The sequence below is a fragment of the Phyllopteryx taeniolatus genome, chromosome 20 (genome assembly GCF_024500385.1).
Source record: "Phyllopteryx taeniolatus isolate TA_2022b chromosome 20, UOR_Ptae_1.2, whole genome shotgun sequence".
NCBI lineage: Eukaryota > Metazoa > Chordata > Actinopteri > Syngnathiformes > Syngnathidae > Phyllopteryx > Phyllopteryx taeniolatus.
The window spans coordinates 10,135,733-10,162,059 of record NC_084521.1 but is presented as its reverse complement, the minus strand read 5'-3'; the positions used below and the strand labels follow the sequence as shown (position 1 = coordinate 10,162,059).

General features: G+C 39.4%; 1 protein-coding gene across 7 annotated transcripts; it reads right to left on the bottom strand.

The window, feature by feature from the left end:
- Window positions 1-2,014: 2,014 nt before the first annotated feature.
- On the bottom strand, window positions 2,015-25,760 carry pfkpa (phosphofructokinase, platelet a). 7 transcript variants are annotated; one of them, XM_061758317.1, is made up of 23 exons: window positions 25,476-25,759; window positions 20,324-20,397; window positions 18,967-19,044; window positions 17,677-17,866; window positions 16,935-17,100; window positions 16,741-16,785; window positions 16,546-16,654; window positions 15,333-15,428; window positions 14,629-14,721; window positions 13,983-14,108; window positions 13,606-13,670; window positions 12,966-13,035; window positions 12,216-12,362; window positions 11,245-11,315; window positions 10,984-11,071; window positions 10,000-10,152; window positions 8,993-9,145; window positions 7,125-7,289; window positions 6,147-6,208; window positions 5,924-6,035; window positions 5,080-5,179; window positions 3,709-3,814; window positions 2,015-3,004 (listed from the first exon to the last, which is right to left on the bottom strand). In XM_061758317.1, the coding sequence occupies exons 1-23, from the start codon at window positions 25,567-25,569 to the stop codon at window positions 2,848-2,850; spliced, it is 2,520 nt and encodes an 839-aa protein (XP_061614301.1). In that variant the 5' UTR covers window positions 25,570-25,759; the 3' UTR covers window positions 2,015-2,847. The 7 variants fall into 7 exon arrangements, 6 of the variants coding, with proteins under 6 accessions (XP_061614301.1, XP_061614298.1, XP_061614297.1 ...); XM_061758314.1 differs by lacking the exons at window positions 8,993-9,145; window positions 15,333-15,428 and adding an exon at window positions 15,807-15,902; XM_061758313.1 differs by lacking the exon at window positions 8,993-9,145.
- Window positions 25,761-26,327: the final 567 nt, after the last annotated feature.

Genomic DNA, 26,327 nt, shown 5'->3' with positions numbered 1-26,327 from the left:
GTGTGTGAGGAAATTACAATGATGGGATACAAGGTGTCTTTTTTTATGTGCACAGGCGGAGGAGGTAAAACAAATTAAGCATGCTGGTTTAAGTTAAGTATAATTATTCTGGGAGGGTCTGTGGGGAGGAAAGGTGATTCAGGTTGAATTTTTTTTTTTTTACCGCTTTCAAATTACATTTCACATTGTCACTAAGCAATGGTCTGAGTTTGACCATATATGCATGTAATCACTGTTAGTTAGGATGGGGGGGAGGGGAGGGAGACTGTTTAATAAGGGGAAAGCAGCCCAATTAATACGCCTGTGGGAAATTGAAATTTTCTTTCAAATGATAAGATTAATTCCCTAATTGTGGCAGCAGACACGGCCTCACACCGTTAATCTGCGTCGGGAATAAGCTACTCATCTCAGAAATGGTCCCGAGCCAAAGTGGACAGCGACTGATGGGAGGAAGGAATCCGTGTCATAATGGACCCGATGAACCCGGAAGCTGAGCGGATGTGGTGGTGCTCTGCCGCCACCTGCTGTCCGTTTGTGACATGAACGTGTCGACAGAATATTGGGGATTATTTTTTTTTTGTACATGGTTGGTACAGTATATAGATATTTTGGGGGGCAAAAAAATCATTCTTATTTCACTGATCCATTTTATATAACGCTTTCCCCCATAATGTATTTAAATATGCATATTTTTTGGCATATACAACAGATTCGGAGAAGCAAGATATTCCCCATCCATGGGCTCATTTGAAAGAACTGCTGGATGATGTCGACACTTCAAGTCAGCAACACATTGCTTTGAGCATAAAGGTTGAGCCAATGATATAGAACAGTTAAAGGTAAACTGGAATAATTACTTTTATTTTATTTCTCTATTAAAAAAGAGGAAACAGACTTGTATTGATATATTTAATAATTTTAATATACATACCTACCTCTTTGTTAAAAGAAAAAAAATCTGACATGATTTTTCATCCCCTTTTATCCAAGTTAATAAAAGTATAAGAGTATTTTCTGTCTAGACGTCTTCATTCAATTCAGGTTTACTTTACTTTCAAGCTGTACTTTTTAACTTTTACTTATGTACAGTATTTGAATCAGTACTTCTACTTACGTACCAGTAGAGAATATGAGCCACCTCTGATCACAGGGCACGTATACCGACAAATAATCATACACACGTGACACACACTTTGAGTGGGAACTGAACCCACACTGCCTTTGCGGAAGTCAGACAAGTAAAGCACTACACAGTCAGTAACTCGATTTGTGTAATAGCCTTCCATAAAAAAATCCGAAACTAATGAAACAGATCCCCCCCACCACCACACTTTATTAATTAACAACAAACTGCAGCAATACATCAACTCTATCCAGCACCCAAGTCCAAAGGCCTTTAAAATAAACATCAATATAGATTTAGAAAAATAAAAATAAAAGTACCATACACTATCATCCAAAGGTTCGCCTTCAAAAAGATAATTTTCAGTTTTGACTGACAGTCGGAGACCCTGCGATTGACTGGCGACCAGTCAGGCTTGTACCCCACCTCTTGCCCAGTCAGCTGGGATAGCTTCAAGCTCACCTGTAACCCGAGTGAGGAAAAGCCATCGAGAAAAAAAAAATGGATGGATGGACTGTCAGAGAGAGAGAGGTAATAATTTACTAGTGCTTGTATTTTGCAGTGGTGAATAGCTGAGCCCATACACTCATAGTGACGTAAGATTTTGGTTGCTTTATTTAGCGGCAAACTATTAGAAGCAACTCTCAATAGGTTGTAGTACAATTCTAAACAAAATCAACCACATACTGTAAATCAAAATATTGGCACAATTTAAAATATTTAGTTTTTCATAATTTTCACATGAAACTTTTTCACATCATCATCCATTTTGTTAATAAAACTGTTTTTGTTGTGTTTATAGTGTGGCAGTATTTGTGCCTCTAGTGCATTTATAATGTAACCACACAGAAACAAACTATGCTTGACAACAACAGATGGGATGGTGACTCATTAACAGAAAACAAATAAGATATTTAATGGTACTTAAATGTACAAGTGGGAAATAAACAGGTGATAAATGAACAAAACTCAGTGACTAATAAATAGGGCACACATGTTAAATTGTTTATTCTTATTCACATCTAACAAGTTTGTGCATTGTGTCAGACAGTTACAGCAGTGCCTACAGTTCATGATAACGATATACCCATGTTGACACACAAAATAAACTATGTTAAAAAGATAAATATTAGGTCTCAGTGTACACAGCCTGGCACGCACTCCTCTTTGCTTGCGTTGTTAGCAGTGATGCCTTTCACATGCATGTTGAGCCTCACACTAATTACAAATAAAGACAGAGACACAATGTACATTGCTTACAAAAAGATATAAAGCTTTGGGGTGAAATTTCAGGACACACTTAAAATGCACTATAACTTTAGGTGAAGTTTGAATGCATATGTCCAACTGTTTTAGGTTCATCCTGAAATGTCCACCACAAAGCCCAATATCCCTCACGTTTTATGAGTAAGTTATCTGTTTTGGGAGCAGTGTCCTTGTGCAGCTGTGGCCTCAGAGGCTGCCTACATAACTGGAGCCAGGGAAAGTGCAAAATTTAAAAACAAACATGACATGAATAAACATCCAGGACATCTTTGTGTCAGAGAAGCCGTGTGTGTGAGTGAGAGTACAGTAATTGCATTTGTTACTAGGAACATTTCTGAGGTTAGGTTACAGGTCAATGACTACGTCCACATAGGGGTGCCTTGTTACTGGAGCTTAGACAACATGTGGAGCTCACACCTCAGTTAACACACAGGCTTGGTCTTTGCGGCCGGACATCTTCACATGGCCACAGAAGCGTCCGAGTCTTTTGGCCTGTTGTGTACGACGTGTTCCAGCTGGCCTGAGTCCGAGACGTCATAGCTCGTCTTGTACTTGGCGAGGATCTTCATCAGAGGACGAAGCTTCAGCCACCACTGCTCCTTGGGGATTCTGTGACTGTGGACAAACACGGGACCAAAGATGCACGTCACTCCCTGGCTTGTGTGATTATTATCCTCAAAAACCCAATGAAGACTTAGACACTAAATACAATTTTATCATTCAAAAACTGTACAGGCAATTTAAAGTAACATTTTAACATTGCTGACTGTCATAAAAGTGTAAAAAGACACAGACTGGGTGGGTTTTCTCTGGGCACTCCGGTTTCCTCCCACATCCCAAAACATGCGTGGTAGGTTGATTGAAGACTCTAAATTGCCCGTAGGTGTGAATGTGAGCACAAATGGTTGTTTGTTTCTATGTGCCCTGCGATTGGCTGGCGACCGGTTCAGGGTGTACCCCGCCTCCCACCCGAAGATAGCTGGGATAAGCTCCAGCAGCTCACGACCCTAATGAGGATAAGCAGTAAAAAGAAAATGGATGGATGTTTATTTATTTATTTTTTAACCTAATTGACGAATAGCGTAGCCAATTTTAAACATGAACTAGCCCTTGAACAAAAAGGTTTGCCAACTGAGGCTTTAGATGCTCACTGAACTGATGTCTTGCTAGATTTGCTGATATGTCCTTGGACATTAAAGGCTTTGACTTTAGCTTATCTAAAAAAAAATGTGGAGTGAATTCTGAATTCATGCCACTTCATCATCCAAATGAATAAGGATTCCATGCATACAACTGATGAAATGATATATCATACATACACAAAGTCAGTCTCCCCCTTAAGTTGTACCACTGGCTGGAAGATCAGAGCCCTACGGCGCATTCCCAGCAAGCAGCAACTGTCCTCAGTGTTAGCAAACACTCTGCCTGCAAAAAAAAAAAAAAAAAAAAAAAAAAAATCACAGAAGTCAAAAATAGACTTTGCTGTATTTATAGGTAGCGGCAGCAGATAGTCAACAGTGGCATAGCAACTGATGAGAGAACAGGCATGACTACAAAGAGACAAATGAAACATTGAGCAAATGGTTGCCAAGCTACACGAAATGTGCATGTTGCACATGGTTTTGGAAGAGCAATGAAGAGGTATTGTATGACGCATACTGGTACACTGCCTGATGAAAACAAAATAAGTATAAGTTTTATGAGAGGAATACTCTTACTTCATAGTGAAACCTAATTGTATAACTTGTAATTGAGAAAATAATACTTTTTTTTTTTTTTTTTTTTACAACACAAGGCAAAGGGAACAGAAGGGATTGTGTGTAAACAACTATGTAAGAGCCACTTATAAGACAGGCTAATACATTTATTAAAAAGCCAAAACATTTCCTATTTCTGCTTTACGTATGTGAACAACACCAATTTTTTGGTTGTGTAAAACAAATATAGAAAATATGTTAAATACAGATGGCTAGCATTGCATGCTTGAATATCGTGAATGCTCAGTGGATACTGTTTTCTTTCCTTTAACGAAAACCCTGCAACTGATGAACCGTGACACGAGTAACTAAAGGATTGATCATGAGCCCACTGGGAATTTTTGGGACATGCTGGCAAAGACACTGGATGGAAATAAATGTTATGATATTGCAGTAAATGTGTGTGATTTATTTGGATGGGCAGTGTACCAGTATAGTACGTTTACAACAAAAATGCAGTGCGTGGTAGACTGGCAGCAAAAGGCGGCTACAGTGCTTGTCATGGTAGTACAATGGATGGGACAAACTGACAAGGACATGGAGCTAAAAAGAGGAAGATGTCATGGAGCCAGCTTGACAAACAAAACATACATTTACCTTCATCTTATGTCATCCACCATGCGTATATGAAATATATAAAAAAAAGAGAGAAATTTGGACTTTAGATGGAATTTTTAATGCATGTGTTGCTTTAAGACTCATCATACTTCAACATGCAAGTGTTACCCATGAGCTCAGGGAAATGTTTCATTTATCGACACAAATTGATGTAAATGATTTATAAATAATTTCTTATTCAGCGCACAAAAATACATCAAGATGCTAGGCAGAGCGACTCCATGACAGATCTCAATAAATACCACGCCTCACTGGGGAGGGACCATCGACTAGCATAGATCATTTCTCTAATAAGGAAAGACACTCTGGTCTCACCTTGTCTGAACGTCTCCAGCAGCTTTTTGGTGACCCACTGCATTGCCTTGGCAGAGATCTTGGTCCCAAAGTTTCGGTCAAATGGAGATGGAGCTCCCCCCTTTTAAAGCATTGAATGAGTTGGCATTCCTTTGTAGTGACAACAATTATTTCGAGTACGGACGGACATAGTAATTAAGTGAAGTAAATTAAGAATTCTGTTGGTTAAGTTGAATTTATTTATGCTTTATTATATTATAATATAATTGAAGACCAACACGACACATGACATATTGGAAGGTAAGGCATACATCCTCGCAGACTTTGTTTCATAAATCAGTGGTAAATTTTCCTTAAAATTCCTTAGGAAAGATTGAATTGCTCTCATTTTCCTTTACCTCGACTATTTTTTTAAAATTAGTTTTTTGACATTCTTGAACTGTTTCAAGTTTAAAAGCTGCACCTTTGACTGTATAATTGCAGCAGAGAAACAGGAGACAAAGAAGCTAATGGTGCATCACACACCAACAACTCTCGGTTCTCTGTTTTCCATATTTAAATGTATGTACGGTATGCACTTGTTAGTTACGGTCCTAATTCCCAAATGTGCTTTATTATTTTGTTTCTGTATCGCCTCACTTGCTGCAGAGAAAAGCCAATGTCTCCCCTGGGATTCACCAAAACACTGTTTGATCCAGTTTTATCTGTGCTAATCTCAAGACGCACAAAGTCGAAAACAAAACAAAGCCCATCTGTGAGAAACGGGGCAAACTATTGACAAAAACGCAATCCCCAAATATAGAAGATATTACACTCCTCTATAAACACTGATTGTGCTCAGTCAAATGGCAGTTTGAGAGCTTACCTGCTGCATGTGTCCCAGCACATTCTTTCTGCAATCAAACACACCCTTGCCTTCTTCAGTGTACAGCTGGTAGATGAAGTCTGTGGTGTAGTTTTCATTAGAGTTCTCATTTCTAACATGAAAGACAATGGCTTGGTTAGGTGCATGCATTTTTGAATATTTAAACTACTGTAAGTTCAGTATTATTTTGTACGACTGTCAACACAACAATGGTTTTTATTACCTGAGTACTAGGCCTCGTTGAATGCTTGTCTTCATTTTCTCTGTCAAGTGCTCAACATTGGCCTGTGGGAGGAAGAAGTAATAAATAGTAACATTAGCTATCTGCTAAGATGCTATCTGGTGGATAAAATGAGAAGTAACAACATTGAAGTTTATATAAAAAAAAAAAAAAAAAAAAAAAAAAAAAGAAATGAGGAGTGGGACAAAATATTGATATGGTGACATTTCATATTTTTATCTTCCACCTTACAGCCCCGATACATCAGGATCTGTCATCGAGGCTGAGAGACGTAAACAGGAGACTCACTTATTACCCGGATGTTCATCTTTGCGTGTGTTCTGAAGCTTTAAACATTTCAGGCAAACTTTATGGGAGAAAAGTGTATTCACTCTTTTAATCACTTTTTGTGGGGAAAGGGACCAAGCCCTGCTGCGAAAAGTGAAAATCCACAAAGAACTGACAATAATTGGCACAAGATGACGGCAAAGCATTACTTTTCTATTAGACAGGGCAATGTCCTGTCGAAATGAAGCGCCACACCTAACTTCAACATAGGTCCTTGGCACCGAGCTGGTGCCACAACAGTACTTTTTTATTTGAGTGCTTAGGCATGAAATGAAACTCAGGGAATGAGTGAGTTTTTTAGTTACCCCAAAAATCTAAAAATAGGTCAATCTGCCAGGAGCATATGGTGAATATGTGGGAGGACACTGTCTGTGTCATATATATTCAGAATATATCAAACTCTGTTGTTTGAATTATTGTTGGCAAAAACAATTACAGTTACTCTGTGACTCCCTAAATTTAAATAAAAATTGATGACCCAAGAACAAATCTGTGACATTTGAATGTTCTTTGCTCCATGCGAATACAAAATAAATATGATAATTAATATGTTTAGCAAGATCAGACAAAAACTCAGACTAACAATCAACTGAGGGCAAGATTTAGCGTGTTAGGATTTGTATGATTGGTCACCTGCAGGTCCCTGATGTCAAAGGGCTCCTCGTAGATGTATGCGGCGTCGGCTCCTGCAGCCAGACCGGCCACGGTGGCCAGGTAGCCACAGTAGCCCCCCATGGTCTCAATGATGAACACGCGCCTCTTTGTCCCACTGGCTGACTGCTTGATGCGGTCGCAAGTCTGATGCATGCACATATGCAATGTTAGTATGTGGTAGTTTATTACTGCACACTGGTCAGATGTCTGAGCTTTCCCTAATTAAATGTTTGTTGTTAAATATGTTAGCAGGCAAACTCTTTAGTGAGGCAATAATAAGGGTAAAATTTGTTCTACTTTATTCACATAATTGGAATAATATTATTAATAATTATAATTTTTTTATAAAAAAGGTCAAATTTCTTTGAGTTGTTTTCATGGACCGATGTTTCCGCATACTTGTGTATTACACAAGTTAAATGTTATTTGGGGTCACAAATCATAGAAAGCAATTGTTTAGTGTTTTAAAAGGGGATAACCAAACAAGCATCTAATGAGCATTAAGTAACATTTAAAGGACATTCAACATGCAGTATAATGCGGCTGTTATACAGAAATGCGGTTTGCAGACTTAGTAGACAGATGTTCATTTGTTTGTGCTTGCTCAAGTCTCCGTGACATGTTTTGATAAAAATGAGACTAATAATTAACTTTAGCAATTTCTACTTGACTGTCTCCAGGTACATGATCAAATCACCTTCTGTCTTAATATAATATTTAGTGGTTCAAACCACATCCTAATGTAGCTAGCCAGAAGGAGAACTACAGTAATTGTATTTCATATGCACGACAAATGGAATGCAATGCAACAAAATGCAGGGCAATAGCATAGCTCTCTCCTTTCAAATCCAGCATTCGGAATCAGTTCGCTATCGACAGGAGTCCTGCATTAAAATAAGAGACCACATCAGATTTTAAACACAATTACAGTTCAAATGCAATTCATATTTGGTTTGAGTACTGAGTAATGAATATAAAAAAATGTTATCAAGACTAAAACTATGCAGTATTTGTATCCATTAGCATGACTTTTTAATCAGTGGATTCTGTTGGCAGTGCAAGATTCCAGTACATAAGTGTTAGCTTTAAAGAACCTTAAAAATAATGAGAGACTTTAGTGAACATCTTTCAAGGCCATGTTCAAAATATAACAGGTATAAATACAAATATACTATTTTCCTGGCCTTTTATTCACAAACAAAGCTTTTTTTTTGGAACACTCTTAAGCAAACACAAAAAAAGTCTTATCTCTATGACGTCATAGTGAGCATGTGCCTTTAGTAAACCAATTTGTTGTTGTTGTTGTTTTCCTTTTATTAAGAGGTGAACTGTATGGATATGTATTTTCTGGAAATTACTTCAAGTGCCACCCATTGCTTTTCCATGCACTGGACAGCAGACAGATAAGTTTTCATGTGCACAGAAATGTTTTATCTATGTGTGCACATAGGTTAGTGAGCTACAATGCTTAACACATTTATTGGAACACCACCCAATTTAAGGTTTATGCCTCATTTGCCTTAAAAGTAGTAGCATCATTGGTCATCACAAAAAACATTTTGGTTTCTTTAATTCAACTGAAATATTTTAAATGATACATTATAATTATTTTTGTTATCCATGAATTTTCATCGACACCCCCCCCCCAAAAAAAAAACAACAACAAAACTCCCACATTGCTGTTCAAAATAGTAAAATGTCAATTTCTCACTGAAATGGAAAGAGTCCCATTAAAGCATTTCATACTGCTAGATGGTCTCTTCCCCTAACCCGACCCTAACCCCTTCATTTGCATCCTCTTCTCATCAACATTTATACAAGGTGGTGTGGAGGGTCAACCGCCTTACCTCCACGATGGCATTGAGGGCCGTGTCTGCACCGATACTTAGATCTGTACCCGGTACATTGTTACTTATGGTGGCAGGCAGCATACACATCGGGATGCAAAACTCCTCATAGGTAGCGCGTGCCTCATACAGCTGCAGCAGACTCTCAAGCGCCTGAAGCGGCAGCGTTTAAATATGTGTTAGAGCCAACTGAGAGGTAGAACCCTCTCGGTTTTCGAGAGGGTATCTGCCCTTCCGCCTCTTTCCGTGTGATTGCCCCTTTTAACGTGGCGTGAAAATGGACATGAACGAGCAAACATGAAGAATGGAATGAAGAATGAAGAAAGCAGCACAAAAGATAAAGAAGTTGGGGTGTGGAAAGTTGTCAAACTACACCAGATGACATGAGACAAACGGAGCATGACGAGCTCATTGCAGCATTAAGTGAGGAACCATCACAAACGATGAGACTGCCATAGCTGCTGTACAAAGGGAGTACAGACAAGGCAAGCATTGATACAGTCAGCATAGCGTACATAGTGAAGGAAACAGACGAGCAAATGCGGCAGATGGTGGCTTCAAGACATCCCACACCATAATATTGATGGAAAGTGTTTATGATGAAATTGAGCAGATGCATTATAAAATGGGCATTTAGCGTGTATCGAGAGCCAAAGACAACAACATAGCCATGATGTTGCACCCCCCTTTGGATGCGAGTGCAGGAGAACATAAACCCAGTTGTTGAGATGGTCAGGCAGCGGTGGTCTTCCTGCACCATGCCTCCATGTTGTCACTGTACTACTTACCTGAGAGGGACAGGAGTCTTGCCTCAAAAGGAGAATGACAATGTTCATCTTGCTCTCTTTGTCATGCTATAGGGAGGCTGTGGCTGTCAGATGGCATTTTCTATAGCAACATATTCTGAGTGGTTGATTCTTCCAACAAGTGCGGCGAGTACATACGTGTGTATTTTAAGTGTATTTGTGTACTGCTCAGCTACTCTAGTTGCCAGGCTCATGACTTACAGTAGTAATGGCATTCAGAGCTGTGTCAGCCCCAATGCTGAGGTCTGAGCCCGGTATATTGTTGGAGACTGTTGCTGGGACCATGATCATGGGCACACAGAACTCGTCATACTTCCCGCGCGCCGTTAACAACTCCAGCAGCGACAGGAAGGCCTGCAGGGCAGAGCCGAGTGCTTTAGTGTTTGCGGTGGGTGGCGCTTTTGTGGGGTTGGGAGAGGGGGGTGGTTTTTAGTGGGTGCTACTTGCCACAAGGAAGGGAAAAGACAAATGTGGAGGGTGCCAAGGGGAAGAGCCAAGCCTATCACAACGGAAAGCAGCGAAAAGACAGATACCGCTCTACATACATTTGCGAGTCTCTCAATTACACACGCAAATACATATCTGTACATACGATATACACCTGTAAACATCTCATTTAGGACAAAGCAGATGACACAGATAGGATTTTATGAAATTAAATAAAAGCAAAAACTAATAAATTAACTGTAACATTTGACTACTATTAGTTCCCCCCAAAATAAATCAAATTTAGAATGTTTGAAAAATAATGATGAACATGAATACAAAACAGAAAAACAAACATTGGAAATAGGAGAGGACTGACAGGAATGAGCAACAAATACCACAGCAATAAAAAAAAAAAAAAACAATCCCTTGAATTCAGTGAAATCAATTGTAAAAAAGAAAATACTATAATAAACTACAATATAGACCATCAATAGTTACATTTCATCTCAAATCAATACGGTACTTGTTTTGACATCAAAATTCTACTTTTGAAATACAATAAATAACTCTAGATATTCTGGTATAATTTATAGATAACAAAATACAAAATATACCAATCATTGTCATGGGAAATGAATGGCATCACTGTTGTAATTTATATACTGTATACATTAATTGCTGTCATAATGAAAAAGCAGTTTGTAAGATTATAGGTACAAAGGAAAGATGTTAGCGCACTCGAAGTTTGTCACATACCTCAAATCCACCAATCACCAGCAGTGCATTTATGTTGTGAGTTCGCATCTGCTCAGCAATTTTGTCAACATGTTTTGCGGGGAGTGTTCTATGAAGGAAAACATTAATTCAGATTACCCTAAATTGAAAAATGTTTGCTGCAGTAATGAAACTTAAATCCATCAATGCAATGGATGTCACCACAATTTAATCATTTGTTACAAGTTGCATGCCCCATTTTAAAAGCAACAGAAACAATTACGCAAGTAATGGTGATGTTACCTTTTAGTTCCCAACAGAGATCCTCCCTGTCCTGTCCATCCTCCAACATCAGACCATTTAATCTCCTTAATCTGAAGGGAAAACAGGAGCAACATTTGCTTTCACAAGTTACTTTTACTTCGAGTGACTTTTGTCCTACTGATTGCTGCAGTCTACGGCATATAAAACATTTCCTCCTTGGGGTCACAGTGTTAAATGAAAAGGGATTTTTTGGTACACTTTCTTTTTTCACAAGAGGAGGAAGTGGACCTGTAGAGCACTGAAGTAGAGAAATCTATTACTCCCTGCAGGTCTCATTTTCTTCGGGTCAATAGGAGCAGCCAGTTTTCAGATAGCACAGAGTGCACAAGGGATGTTTAACTAACCACTGGTATTGGAGACAGTTTGGTGAAGATAAATGGCCACATTGTTCATTATGTGCTGGCCTTTGAATCTGCCAGAGTTGGCTGTCAAGGGAATTAAGGTTACTGATTTTGAAAAGGTCAGGACAAGATAAAAGGAGATGTGCCACCAGTATTACCAGTCAAGGAACAGGCAAAAAACACGATTTACCGGATTACGGCCAAGTCACACAACAGATAGATAATCACCTCAATACGTCTGCCTGCTTTTACTATTCAGTAATTGCTAATTTGGTTCACAAAAATCTACTGATGTTATCATAATTCACAGGATGTGTGCCATGCAGTGGCAGTCTGTATGTTATTCTACGAGGACCTCTATTGGATTAATTTGATACTACACCAGGTTTAGTTTAAGCAGAGCAAAAAGGGAGAGACGGATAAAGCATATACAGAAGGTAAGTATTTACAGGTTTAAAGTTGTACAATTTGTTCTTAAGGTAGAGCTCTGTGTTTCTATCAAGTGTTCCATTCTAGTTTAATTTCCATTGCAACAGTAAAATCTAGTGTGGTTGTGATGGTTTGTGAGGAAATAAATGACATGCAATGGGAAAGTGTTCCACTACTTACCTGACCTTTGTAGAATCCCTCAAACCCATCATTGACAGCAAACATTTTGTGCCCCTCTGAGATGCCCACCCTGACAGCTGAACGGACAGCCGCATTCATGCCTGCCGCAGGTGCGCCCACATTCAACACTGCCACGTTGAAATTGCTCTGATGGCACAAGAATCATAGCAAAAATCCTTTGTATAATCAGAAACAAAATATTTTTTTTAGTAAACAGTTCTCAAATATTTGAAACATAACATCTGGAGCTACAGTATATCACCAAGTTCGTTTGGTTTGTTGTAACAGTTAACGGACAGGCACTACAGAAGAAATCAATATATGCGTCATGTTCTGCTCCAAGGTACACGCTCGAACTGCCTTGATCATTACCACAGATGCAGGAGTGCCCCTGATGGGAACGCCACAGCACGAGCCAGGGCATGCTGCCTCCACACTTCACTGATTTTCTGTCTAAAGCTGCCTCCATAGCGAGGCATAGCAGCAGGCTGCAGCAGCCCATTGGGGAGATCAGCACAGTCACCCCCTCAGTATGGCGTAAAGGTGTCTTCGATCACTGCTGCTGATATAAACTGGGTCTTCTACAAGTAACAGAACGGAACACCTGACCTGATAATTACATGTTGACAAGCACTTAACTATAAACATGCATTAAATGCATGTGAGTGTGTGCTATTGTTTGGGTTTGGAGGTAGAAAGTTAACTTAGCAACAACTACACATCAGGTCAGGACAAATTGTTGTGACTTACAGTCGGCAGTTCAGACTCTGGTTTACGATGAGCCAGCAGTTTGTACGTCCTCAGGTTGTTCTCAAAACTCCTGCAGTAAAAAAAAACAAATAAGAAGTTTCATTCCATCCATTTTCTATGCGCTTAGCTTGTTCAGGGTCACAGGAAAAAAATGGAGCCGATTCCAGTTGACCAAGGCAAATTTTCCACAATGGATTGGTCAAGTCATTTGCAGGGAACATACAAGTGTCACTGAACAGAAATTGATCTCAGGTTGGATGCACAACAATACGATGTCAGTGACCTAGAGTTTAGTATTTTTGATAAGACAAATGTTTATATTTATTATTATTATGTAGTTAAAGTGAAAAGAAAGGGTTTCCTTGTTATACATTTTTGTATATGCACATATTTCTATATAGAACGATAATTTCACACATAGTTCAGCTTTATTTGTCTCTAAGACCAACTACCACCCATCCATCCTTCCATCCATTTTCTGAGCCGCTTATCCCCACAAGGGTCGCGGGAGTGCTGGAGCCTATCCCAGCTATCTTCGGGCAGGAGGCGGGGTACACCCTGAACTGGTTGCCAGCCAACTACCGTATATTGGAAACTTGATTGTAAGGAAAGTGATGCAACATCAAAATGGTTGTCTTACCTGCCTCGGAGCTTAACTGCCTCCTCAAACTTTTTTTCGTCCATTGCCTTCTGCACCTCTTGAGTCTAAGGGGATACAGCAGGATTGAATAGTAATTCAAATTATGAATACAGGTGTCAAAAAATATTCTCTTCAGCAAACAAGTGACTACAATCACATTAATAAGCAAAACTAATCCCACAGTCACACTGCAAAGTTATTATTTATATATTTTATGTCTCAAGTTTTAACCATACCATATATCAAGAGATACAATGCAACAGACTATGAAATTCAAGGATGAAGCAGTGCAACAAACAATAAACAATAAAGCTAAAGATGAATGCTTATTTTTACTGTAAATGTTGGACTGTGTTGCCATCCAATTGAGTACCTACCATCTGTACACATTCCATCAGAGGCAAGCGCACTGATTGGTTACCACTTAGAGAGACCACACAGGCTGGCGTGTTGGCTGTGGTCTCGAGCAAGGCAAGAACAGCCTCCACACCCATTCGACTGGCCTGCATGAACATAAAATGAACAATATTGCTGCATACTTAACACTAACACTACTAATCACAATTCTTTCTTATTCTTATTATGGTCAAAAGTTTACAAATTCCGTTTATTGACATGAACATTAAGCCAGCAGTACTGGACTAAAACATGCATCAAAACAAAACTTTAGAGTCAAAATTACACAAATGAATGGCACTCCTGTAACAACATTTGAGAAAGCCAAGGTCTTCATACAAATCAATATGTATTATTATTATAACTTAGTTTTATTTTCTGTTAAGGTCTTCGTCCTTCTTAGCCTGACATACAGTGTTTATCTGGTCATAGGTTTAACATGAAACCTGAGGCCACTTCTCTTCAGACACACTTGGATTAAATAGATAATGCCCTGTTGAAACTGACGCTGTGACTCTTCAAAGAGTTCAAAGAAAGTTGATTTTCTGAGCAGTAGCAGGTCAAATTGCTGGTTAAGCATGTAAATTGCAGAGCAAGATGGGGCAGCTACTGATGCAGTGAACATACCAGGATACGATCAAAAGCAGAAGGGGTCCCTCCTCGCTGCACGTGACCCAGGATTGTCACCCGTGTGTCGAAACCCAAACATTTGACAACAAGCTAGAGGAATTAAATGTAGAAATTAATCTGTAAACACAAATAAACTGATTCCTGAAACGGCATATTCCAATAAAATGTCTACCAGTAAATGATTTATTTAAAATGGTATCTAAAAATCTCAATAACTGTTATAAAAAGAACAAAAACAATACGTACTTCATAATGCAGAAGCACAAACAGCACTTAAACAGCACATAATTAAAAAAAATAATAATGGAGAGAAGGGGAAACAGCAAAGCACAAGCAAGCCATTCTAATTTTTCAGTCATGTTAGTCATGTGCAGGGTGTGAGGGGCAGGGACCTGAACTCCACATCAATAGTGCAGACTCAAAACAAAAAGCCAACAATAATGTGGATAGTTGTTTTGTATAAATGCCGCTACATTTTACATGTGTTTTAGCAGTGTCCTAATACAGTGGCAAGAGTAATATTAGCACTTGTCGTAGTAGCGGCAGGATCAGTGGTGAAAGGTGCCTTACCCTACTAGAGTGCCGGACAGAGCATTCCAGAAACACAGCGACAAAGTCAAAGCCACACAAGGGCAGCAACAAAGTAGTAGAGGTCACATAGGAGGCAGCCGGAGGTCAAACGGTGTACGCACTGTACTTACATCCTTAATACAGTCAGTAGTAATGGGCTTGTTGTTACGGTCAATCGCCCCTTCGGCTACTATTATGATATTCAGCCTTTTCATCCCTGCTCGATTCTACAGGTGTGGCGGAGAGACAGCATGACAGAAAAATTCTGATTGTGGCTGTGACATGGGCTTTCAGAAGCACAGGGGCCAGACAGGGAGTTGTCACTTTCACTGTAACAGCTTAAACGTTTGCAGAATGTTTACTTATACAAATTAGCAATATCCTGCCTAGCTTGCTGTTTTGCCGTCACATTATTGCAGGCTTAGTTATACAGCATAGTGTATACCTTCTGGCAGGCTCTTTTTCCCAACATATTGATGCAATTTATCATGACACACAAGATACATTTGGATTGTTATTCATGTACTGTATCTCAGCGGATTCCCACCAGTCAAGGCTCCATGCTTCTGGCTTCCCCTTTTTTTCCTGTGCATTAATGTACTCACATCCTTGACAATACTAGATGTTATAGGCTTCCCATGCCTATCAATGGCTCCCTCTGCCACTATGATTATATTCAGTCTTGTGCCCCTAGAACGGGTCTGAATCATACAATGTCATTTCTCCAAAAACAGAAAAACACTTAAAATGATTAAGACAAACACTGAGAAAAAATTTAAAATTTTACATAATTGAAGAGATTGTGCAAAATACTAAACTCTGCAATCAATGTATACAAGCCATCTTTTTTTAAATCCAATACTCCATGAATTAAACTAAAATATGTGAAATTTCCTACATGCAGACAAAAGTCATATTTATTTAAAATTTGGTTAACTTCACAAATGTATTAACATATGCAATTGTAAGCACTTAACTTTGACTTGACTAATTCACCAACCTGGCAAGTGAGAGCGGTCAAGTTACTGATTAAAGTGAAGGATTATAACATGATAGAGTGTGCCTCACAATAAAAGGCCACTCTAAAATGTGCACTTTATCTTAAATAAACACCTTCACTTGTGACTGAGCTAAAGCTTCACACAGGCCTTTTATTATGCTGCAATTAGAGACGGTGTTGTGGGATGAAAAGCAGGACAACACGCCTGAGGAGGATCTTTTTTTTTGTTTGCATGTAGGATGAAATACAGTTAATGAAAAATGGGAGCAAGAGTATTTTTTATTTCTATTGAGTTCAAGGTGTTGCAATATTTTACATATGGGATCAGCAAAAGACTGTGTTACCGCAGACAATTTTTGACACATCTTCTCTTCCCAGCCATCCTCCGGAGGCATCTCAGGGATTAACACCCAGTCTGCTCCACAAGCCAAGGCACTAACCAAGGCCAGGTAGCTAATATAAAACATAATCACAGATTTTGTCTGCTATATGATTGATGATAGGGAATCTGCTACTGACGTGATTACTCTAACGCTTACCCGCAATGTCTGCCCATTACTTCTAAAACAAATGTCCTCTGGTGACTGAAAAATAAGACCATAACATGTGAAAAGATTATTTATTCGCTTGAGTACCAAGGCTTGAAAAATATGGGGAAGCCCCAAAACTCAGTTGGGGTCAATCAGTCACCTAACTTAATGCACAAACAAAATCCCACACAACCAGCTCTCACCTCTGTGCGGTTGTCATAATTGCATCCACCACCTCAATGATTCGGTGTAGAGCAGAATCTGTGCCTATTGTCATGTCAGTTCCACAGAAATCGTTATCAATAGAGCCCACCATCCCGACAATGTGAAGGGCGGAGTAATTCTGAACAGACTGGTCTTCAATAGAACCTGAAAAGAAGTACACACGCTGTGGTCAAACGAAGTCCCTCTGTCTTTCCCAGTGTATTTCCAAAATAGTCTGTTGTCATAATAAGCCGCATAGCTCTGAGCTATAGACACTGCTGAGTTCAAGAACAATACTAAAAATCACTGGGTTTAGTCTGTTTCTTACACAGGTGCAATACCCTTTCCTTTACCAAATACTGTACATATGGGACTCCTGTATACTATATACAGTGGTACCTTGACTTACAAGTGTTTCAACAAATTCGTTTTTCTAGTTGCGAGCCATTGCTTGGTCGATTTTTTTTTTGCTTTGACTTGAAGCCCAAATTTCAGTAATAAGCGAGATTTTCATTTTTATATTTTACAGTACTGTTCTATTTCCTGTTATTAAAAATGTAACAAAAATAGTGGTGTTTTTTGGGGTGCTGCACAGTTAACAATTAATTTGAATGGGGTAAATTGATTTGATAAGTGAGTAAACTGAGTTACGAGCTTGATCACTGAACAAATTAAACTCGCAAGTCAAGGCCATACCATTGCATCTTTTTTCTGTGCTATTGACGATGCCTGCTCCTGTACCTTGCTCTACCAGTTCTGCCAGCAGCCCACTCCATTCTTCCCTGAAGAGGTTGGCTCCCGTCAGGCTGCCATCTCCACCAATCACACACAGGTTGGTGATGCCAAGCTTCACCAAGTTGAGAGCGGCCTTCAGTCGTCCTTCATGGGTGCGAAAGTCTTTGCAGCGGGCACTGCCAATAACTGTCCCACCCTGTTGATTTAAAAACATAATAAGTCAGAAGTCAGTCACCTGAAACATTAATTATTCGATTTGGAGGACTTTGGGGTTAACAATAAGTTTACACTGACTTTTACATACCGTAATTTCTTGTGTATAATGTGTATAATTCCCCCCCCCCCCCAAAACATTGTCAAAAGTCAATAGTGCACATTATACATAGGTATAGGGGAAAATTAAAAAGACTTTCTCATTTTATAAATGTATGTCGCCATCTAGAGGTTATGAATAAGCTGTACACTTTCATTGCAATATGCCATCGCCCCCTAGAGGTTATGAAACAGTTGTACACTTTCATTCTAGTATGCCACCTAGAGGTTATGAAAAAGGTGCAGCCTACACTTTCATTCCAATATGACAGGGCTACATATGACTGCATATATGTACAATTGTGCTCATAAGTTTACATACCCAAGCAGAATTTGTGAAATATATATATATTTTTAAATACAACTGATGACTGAACAACAACCATCATTAATTTCTTCATGGTTATGTTTTGTTTAATGATAATGCTTTTCTGAAATGCTTGACAGTTTAATTTGAATCCCATTAAAATAAAATTAAATGTGTTTTGCCTGGCCCTTCATGTTTTCTTTAAACTATGTGTTTTCTCATTTACTAAATAAAAGTAGGGCTGTGAATTTCAAACTTTGCTTAACTTCTGAATAATTCTTTAAAAAAACTAACAAAAAACAGATAATACTTCATGTTTTGATCATATGGGCAGACTCAAAATCATGCATTGTAAAAATGCATTATACATAGGTAGAAGGGTTTTCCAGATTTTTTAGGTCAACTTTAGGGGTGCGTATTATACATGGGTGCACATTATTACAGTGAGCCTGTTGGGGTGATTGTGAAATACTTCTCTAAACACAATAGCAGTCCAGCAACATGTTTTGGATCTTTAATTTATTCCTTTCCCTTGTGGCCTCGTTGCTAATACAAACACTATTTCTGTATCATCCAGATTGAGGACATTTGTGAAAATTATTATTATTATGTATTTGTCTCTTGTCCTTTCAAAAGAAATCCAAACATGACCCTTTTTACCTATTGTTTTTACTTACCACTTGAAGCATGCTGGAGACACTTTCCCATGTGGCTTCTGTTATGTTCTCCCCACCGTCCACCATACCCTGATACCCCTGATTAAAAACAATATGTAAATGTGATGTAAAAATATTTTTTTCTGAACAGGATGAAAGTTAATGGTGCTCCATTGTGTACAATCATTTTTTTATTATTTTAACAAGTCATGTATTGCAAACAATGGAGTGAAGTGCTTCTCATTTCTTAAACAATCACATTTCAGAAGGGTAAAATTATTGGCCTCGATCAAGCAAAGAAAACAACTCGGGAGAGAAAGACTGCCGATTCCAAATTGTCTTTGCCACAATTCATTGGGCTCAAAGAGAGGTTCATGGTTCAGGATAGAATAAACCAAAATGAACTGAGAATCTTTGAGGTGTGTTGAAGAAGAGTTAATAAAGCCTCCTGACCCTCCATTCATATATACTGTGTGTGTGTGTGTGTGTGTATATATATATATATATATATATATATATATATATATATATATATATATATATATATATATATATATATATATATTTATTATTATTATTATTTTTTTTTTCTTGTCACAAAAAAAATTTAATAATGCACCCCAAAATTGTTGTATATTTTGTTGGAGCCAGCCAATCAAGCCAAATGTAAGCCAACAATTTTGTAAAGTACAGTATATGCGGTTCTGGCCACCGTTATTGGGACCCAGTTTTAACATATAAATTAAAAAATAAAAACAATATAAATGAAGCCTTACGCATGCGTTCGCCCCTGGGTGGTTGGCTGACTACTGGTTGAGAAAGTGCTCGATTAGATGTACAGTAGAGTGCCCATTCTAAATGTAAATATTGTTGACAATCAGTCTCATTTAACTGTGGCACCCAAAATTGTGATCATGATTAAAATTAAATTAATTATGTAGGTGGGGTACGCAGGTGTTTTTTTTTTTTTTGTCAAAACTCTGGTGTGTATTTATCCCCCCCAAAAATATATATATATTTTGGTTTTGTCGGTAGCCTTTGGCAAAGATCATGCGTGACAATAATGTTGACCAAATGAGTAAGACTATCCTCACACAGTCTTCTGTAGGGGCCTTAATATAAGGTCTGAGTCCCTGAGTGGGAGGAATCTTTCAAACAAGGCATCAAGTCAATTATATAACAAACGCTGAGCAAGGAGCAGCATCACGCACACAGATGGGTGGGAACAAAGGCTGTGTGTGCTGAGCATGGTTTCCTGCGTGATAGCAAACTAACTACCCAGTCTTTAACAAAGGCAGACAACTTGTAGACTTTATACAGACCAGAGCATTGACAGATACAGTACATTGCAATCCTACAATAAGCAGCACTGACTTACCTCACAAATGAAATAAACCTTTGCACCAACATATAACCCCATTCGAACCACAGCACGCACAGCAGCATTCATCCCTGAAACAAAAAACAAAATTAACAAACAGTAGAGGACAAAATGAAGAATCTTGCACAATGTAAAATATCATTTCACTGCTACAATCAAATGTTGTCATGCATATTCCATAATGCCAATACCGACAGACAAAAAAGATTGATATACATTTATTTACATGTATGTGTCCATATCTGTGTGTCAAAGGTTGCACAGGGCCTGCTTTTGCCAGACAATTTGGCCAGTGGTGTTCAATCCTCCAGCCCATTCAAAACAACTACTGATGACGCACTACCAGCAGCACAGCAGCAGCAGTGAATTCACGTATGCGCCCATAGCAGATTACTACACTATTACGTCATCAACATCAGTGGCAAAAATGTCTCATATCTGTTATATTGCTATCCAAAAGCAAAGCGCTCTGCCCAGTGCCCACCTCGCCCCCAAAATGATACAATACGTATGTTTTAAAAAGCCATACAATTGCTTACCGTATTATCACGACCATAAGGCGCACTTAAAAGTCGTAATTTTTCTCCAAAATGGACAGGGCGCCTTATAATGCGGCGCGCCTTATGTGTGCACCGATTTCCAAAATCTATAAATGTTGTGTGACGAGCAATCTGCTTGACTGACAGGGAGCATTTCCTGCCGACATGCTGCTTATACAGAGGAAAAGCGGACGTGGCTGAGGACAGCATGCGGACGTAAAGGGGGAAGGGTGCGCGTGAAGGAGGACGCTAAAGGCACACCCCCAGTAGGTACATAGCGCCGGTCAAGCCAGCCTCCACTCGTAAAGTAGCAATCAAGCCAGCCGCCCCTAATTTTGTTCATACTAGGCATTACGGTAATAAGTTGCCAACTCGCGGCGAAATCCACCTTCAAAATAAAAGCTTCCCAATAATACGGACGTCAATGCTTTTCGGTTAAGAAATGCAACCAGCAAGGTTAATTTGAATCTTGAGATGCATTAAAAAATGTAGTTTATTAGTTTTTGTAGACTTTTATTTTGAAATACAATATCAGATCTTCATCAAACCTCTTTTAGTGGAGTCCTTGGTGGTCTGTCACACATATCTGGACTTGTCTTGCAATACCAATGGGATTATGTTGGGGTGGCTTTGGCTCAGTAGGTAGAACAGGTTCGAATCCCTGCTACGACTGTCCACATTTCGAAGTGTCCTTGGGCAAGACACTGAACCCTAATTTGCTCCCAGTGGGCCTGGCAGCGCCTCGCATGGTAGCAGTCGCCCATTGGTTTATGAATGTGTGTGTGAATGTGAGGCTTTGTAAAGCGCTTTGGGCACTGTGATGTTGTAGATAAAGTGCTATATAAATGCAGTCCATTTACCGTTTATTTTTCCTAAGATATCAAATAAACTACATTTTTTAATGTATCTCAAGATTCAAATTAACTTTGCTAGTTGCATTCCTTAACCGAAGAGCACTGACGGCCGTATTATTGGGAAGCTTTTATTTTGAAGGTGGCTTTCGCCGCGAGTTGGCGACCTATTACCGTAATGCATAGTATGAACAAAATTAAGGGCGGCTGGCTTGACTGCTACTTTACGAGTGGAGGCTGGCTTGACTGCAGTCCAAAAAGAAAACGCGGAAACAAGGCGAGGTGGCCCGAGTTGGAAGACCAACTCGAGGGAGCAGAAAAACGAGCTTCGCCAAGTCAAGAAGACGAAGCTGACTTTCTGCGGAAAAAAAAAGAAAAACAAAACATGGAAACAAGGCGAGGTGGCCCGAGTTGGAAGACCAACTCGAGCAATCGATTAATGAACTCGAACCGCTGGACATCGGTGTAAACAGGGTGTTCAAAGTGAAGTTGCGAGCGGTGTGGGACCGATGGATGATAGATGGTGAACACGGCGTTACTAAGACTCGGAGGCAGCGCCGGGCGAGTTACGCCACAATTTGTGAATGGATTGTGGATGCTTGGGCTAACGTGTCTGCTTGCACTGTTGTTTGAACTTTCGTAAAAGCTGGCATCATTTCTGAGGAGCCGCACAGCAACGAGACTGACTCGAACCTGGCGTGTTTGATTGAGAACTTACCCAGCTGTTCATTTCGGATACAGAACATGAGGACTTTGATGGATTTGTGGATGAGGCTGGATAAAAAAATAACGTGACTACATTGTTAAATACTTCAATAAAGTAGAACGGAACTATTTTTTGCTCCCGCTGCCTTTTTAAAAACATTGTTTTAGCGTGGATGCATCCTACCGTATGTTTTAAGCTAGCGTATGTTTTACCATGCCTGCGCCCAATAATACGGTACGCCTTATGTATGTGTTAAATACAGAAATAGACCTCGTAACTGAGACTCCGCCTTTTAATACGGTGCGCCCTACGGTTGTGAAAATACGGTACGTTAAACCAGGGTTCAGCTGCAGGATTTAAAATATCTGAACTGATGATTCTTGACGGCTCACACTGCATGTTCATGTAATTTCTCATCCATTTGTCCTGAAGGTGACATTTCAAACTGGTGACAATTGTCAAACAATTCAAGAAGACAAACACACATCTGTAGCTCCTTTTTTTATATGTGCCTGGCAGTTGACTGACGGCCTGTCCAGGGTGTACCCTGCCTCTGGCATTAAGTCAGCTGGGATAAGCTTTAGCTCTGAAAATTGATGGATGGATGGATAGTTCTACTAGAGACAAAATAAAAACTATGCCTCCAAGCACTAGTGAATCATGACATCACTAAGGTTTGGCTATAATTACTAGTAAAAAAATATATTATTTTTGCCTCAACCAGCATAACTAGTGTGTTATTCGTTACGAGTCCAATTACTGCATCAAATAGTGTGTCAATATTAAAAAGAAAGGCCTGGTTTCCAGGATATTCGAATAAAAGGCCAAAAAGCCTTGTCATACAGTCCAGTTGTGTCTTTTAGTGTCGCATGACCAATTGAACCATAAGCTTTAACTTTTCTTTGCAGGTAATTTACTTGTAAAGACTAAGTTGATATATAAAACAAGTTCAACACTTCTATGACAATCTGAAGATAGTAGTTTTATAAAAGTTAAATTGCTTGGATTCAGTGTGGTCATGTCTGTGTCTCTCTGTGCTAGGAGTGTGTTGCTCAAGGACATTTTTATCTTCTCCCTGTGGCAAAGAACCATATTTGGTCAAAATGCTTCAATGCTCCTTCTACAGTCTCTCAGCTCCTACTCTTGTGGTGCATCCAAATGAACTCAGTAATTGCTAAGATGTCGCTCTGTGACTTGAATGTCAACGGCACGTTAGTCAAACACTGACACAGCTAGGAAAATGTTTAAACCCCCAGCAGTCAAATAGGAAAGGTGGATAAATGTCTGATATAAACAATCAAGCTGGAAGTGTTCCCGACAGGAATTGGCTCGTACAGTAGTTACTAAGCAACACTGAGGCCATTAAAGGCAGAAGAGGGCAGAAAAAGAGAAATCGGATAGTTTAAACACTGTAGGAAAACCAGTCACCATTTCATTCAAACAGTAGGTTAAGGTTTCTCATTATGCATGAATGACACTTTCTAGTGCAGAATGAGTGAAAGAACCAAGCCACATTGACATAATGCCTTCTGACACTGGCGTTCAGCTCTTGTCAGGCATGCGTATCCTCTTTTTTAGTGGCCAACTAAGGGAGAGGGCTGAGAACAACGCATCTACAACACACTGCAACTGTTGTCTCTGCAGTGCAGAGAACTTAATCCTTGGTGACATATCAACGCCAATGTCTAGTGGTGGGAAGTAACGAAATACAAATACTTCATAACTGCACTTAAGTAGATTTGTCAGGTAGCTGTACTTTCCATGAGTTCTCATTTTTCTGATGAACGTTTACATTTGACAACAGAGAACAGATATCTGAACATTCTACTCCTTACTTTGTCAAAATAGTTACTGTTTTTCAATCTCCGTGGATGGCAACACAATGTAAAAAAGAGAGGTGTAGTCAACTTTGATCTCGACTGATTGACGTCATTGGGAATTATTAGGCAGAAAAAAAAAACAGGGAGCGTTGTTATGTAGTGGAACACGAACCAGGGAGCACTAACGACGATGGTGTAACAGATTCGGAGACGCAAGATATTCCCCATCCATGGCTATTTAAGAGAATTATTTGATGTTGTTGGCACAGCAAATGGTTTGTGGCATAAATTCTGTCTAATCGGAAAAAAAACCCACATATAAGTCAGGTGTATTTTTTCCAGTTGGTCTCATAAGTTAATTTTGCTTTTGTGTTACTAAGTTCACAGCGTTAGTAAAACTATGGGAACACCTTCGTTTCTTCGCTTCATTTTAGGTAGTGTGCAGTTTAAATGCTATAAACAAATACTAGAAAGAGGCAATGGGGAATTGTGGTTATTAAGCAAGCAAGGAAATTGAATACATTACAAGGATTTACTGTTTAATGGTTACAGCAATAGCTTTTTAGATGCTCCTTTGTTCTGCTTGGACTTCATCAGTTCCAGTTAATTATAAGAGTTACGGTATTTAGCAGACAAGCCAGTGTCCACGTGATTAGGGTTTCCTCTCGGACGTCAGCAAAGAAGGAGCCGTGTTGTATGCGGCACATCACGTACACCGGATGAGGTCATTCCACAACAGGCCCACTCGGGGACTGCAAATCTCAAGTGTCATCTCCTACAAAAGCTCCATTTTGACATTGCTATTTTGTTTATTCTCCGTGTGAAAATGTCTGATTGAGCCCGACCACAACAACCCTCGATGCTCCGTGGGTCTCATTCGACGCGTTATTGAATACAGGAACAAAGAGTTATGAGTGCTTTGTGAGCGTTCATTATCATAGTATTGTACGACCTTGAACTCCCTCAGCTGCTGTTATTCACGCGACCAGGCGACAAAAATGTCAACAATAGCAGGATATGTCTCGTTAGCATGCTAACCAGTAGTAGAATGAATGAGTGGAAGACAGACGTTGTATTTTGCCGCTGCGCAAACAGTTCACTGATATTACAGTATCGGCACATAATTCCATCATTGAATGTGATGTGTTTGAACTGTCTCTGAGGCGCTTTAACCTGGCTACAGCGGCGCCATACGTGATAGTGTCACAGCACGGTTTACACTGTATACAGTACCTTGAGCATCCCCTCCGCTCGTCAGCACGGCGATGGCTTTCCCCGCTCCAGAGAGGTTCTCAAAGAATATCTTCTTGGTGTCTGACTGTGCCATCGTCACTGTTTATTCTTATATTCCGATACAACCGACGAAATGGCCGCGTTTGTATGAAAATGTGCCGAAATGACCGTGAAGGGCAGCTGTCCACCGCCCCCTCTGCTTCGGTTCGCCCGCTCGACTCTCCTTCTCCCCTGTTCCGCATCTATTCGCTCATTTGCATCGATTGAATGACTGTGGAAGTGATTGTCCCTTATGTCAGCGAATCAGATCTCGAATAAAGCCTCCTCTTCGGTGCCTAGGCCAATAGAAAGAAGGTTGGCCGGATGGCGTTTGCGCGCATACGATGACTTTGACTATCCTTGTTGACAGGAAACCTACTATTGCGAATCTGTGAATATTCGTATATTATATCAACGTCTAAACTTGAATTATTATTATTATTATTATAATAATTATTATTATTATAGTCCTTGGGTCTCTTGAAATCTGCTATGTAACAAACATTTTTTAAGAATTTATTATATTTATTCACTCGTCCGTTGTGTGCACGGTGCACCTGCACAACCCAATGAGAAAACTACCCAATGAGATAATTTATTAGTTTAAAACACATCACAATATGTTGCACTGCAAATAGAATTTTATTTATTTGATATATTGTTGAACTAAATATATATTTTTAACAATGTCTATCAAAGCCAACAACCATTATCTTAGTGAAGGCAGAATATTTAGCACAGCGATCGTATTTACAGTACTGTTTTGAGCTCATTGTCTTGGTTCTGTTCTTGAGTACTGTACTTCAATAAAAA

Excerpts from the sequence above, each read along its gene's own strand:
- pfkpa (XM_061758317.1), bottom strand. The coding sequence starts at position 25,569 with ATGGCACAGTCAGACACCAAGAAGATATTCTTTGAGAACCTCTCTGGA. Across the intron at positions 6,209-7,124 it reads TTGACATCAGGGACCTGCAG|GCCAATGTTGAGCACTTGAC; the intron begins GTGACCAATCAT and ends TTCCTCCCACAG. Across the intron at positions 5,180-5,923 it reads TGCTGGGACACATGCAGCAG|GGGGGAGCTCCATCTCCATT; the intron begins GTAAGCTCTCAA and ends ATGCTTTAAAAG.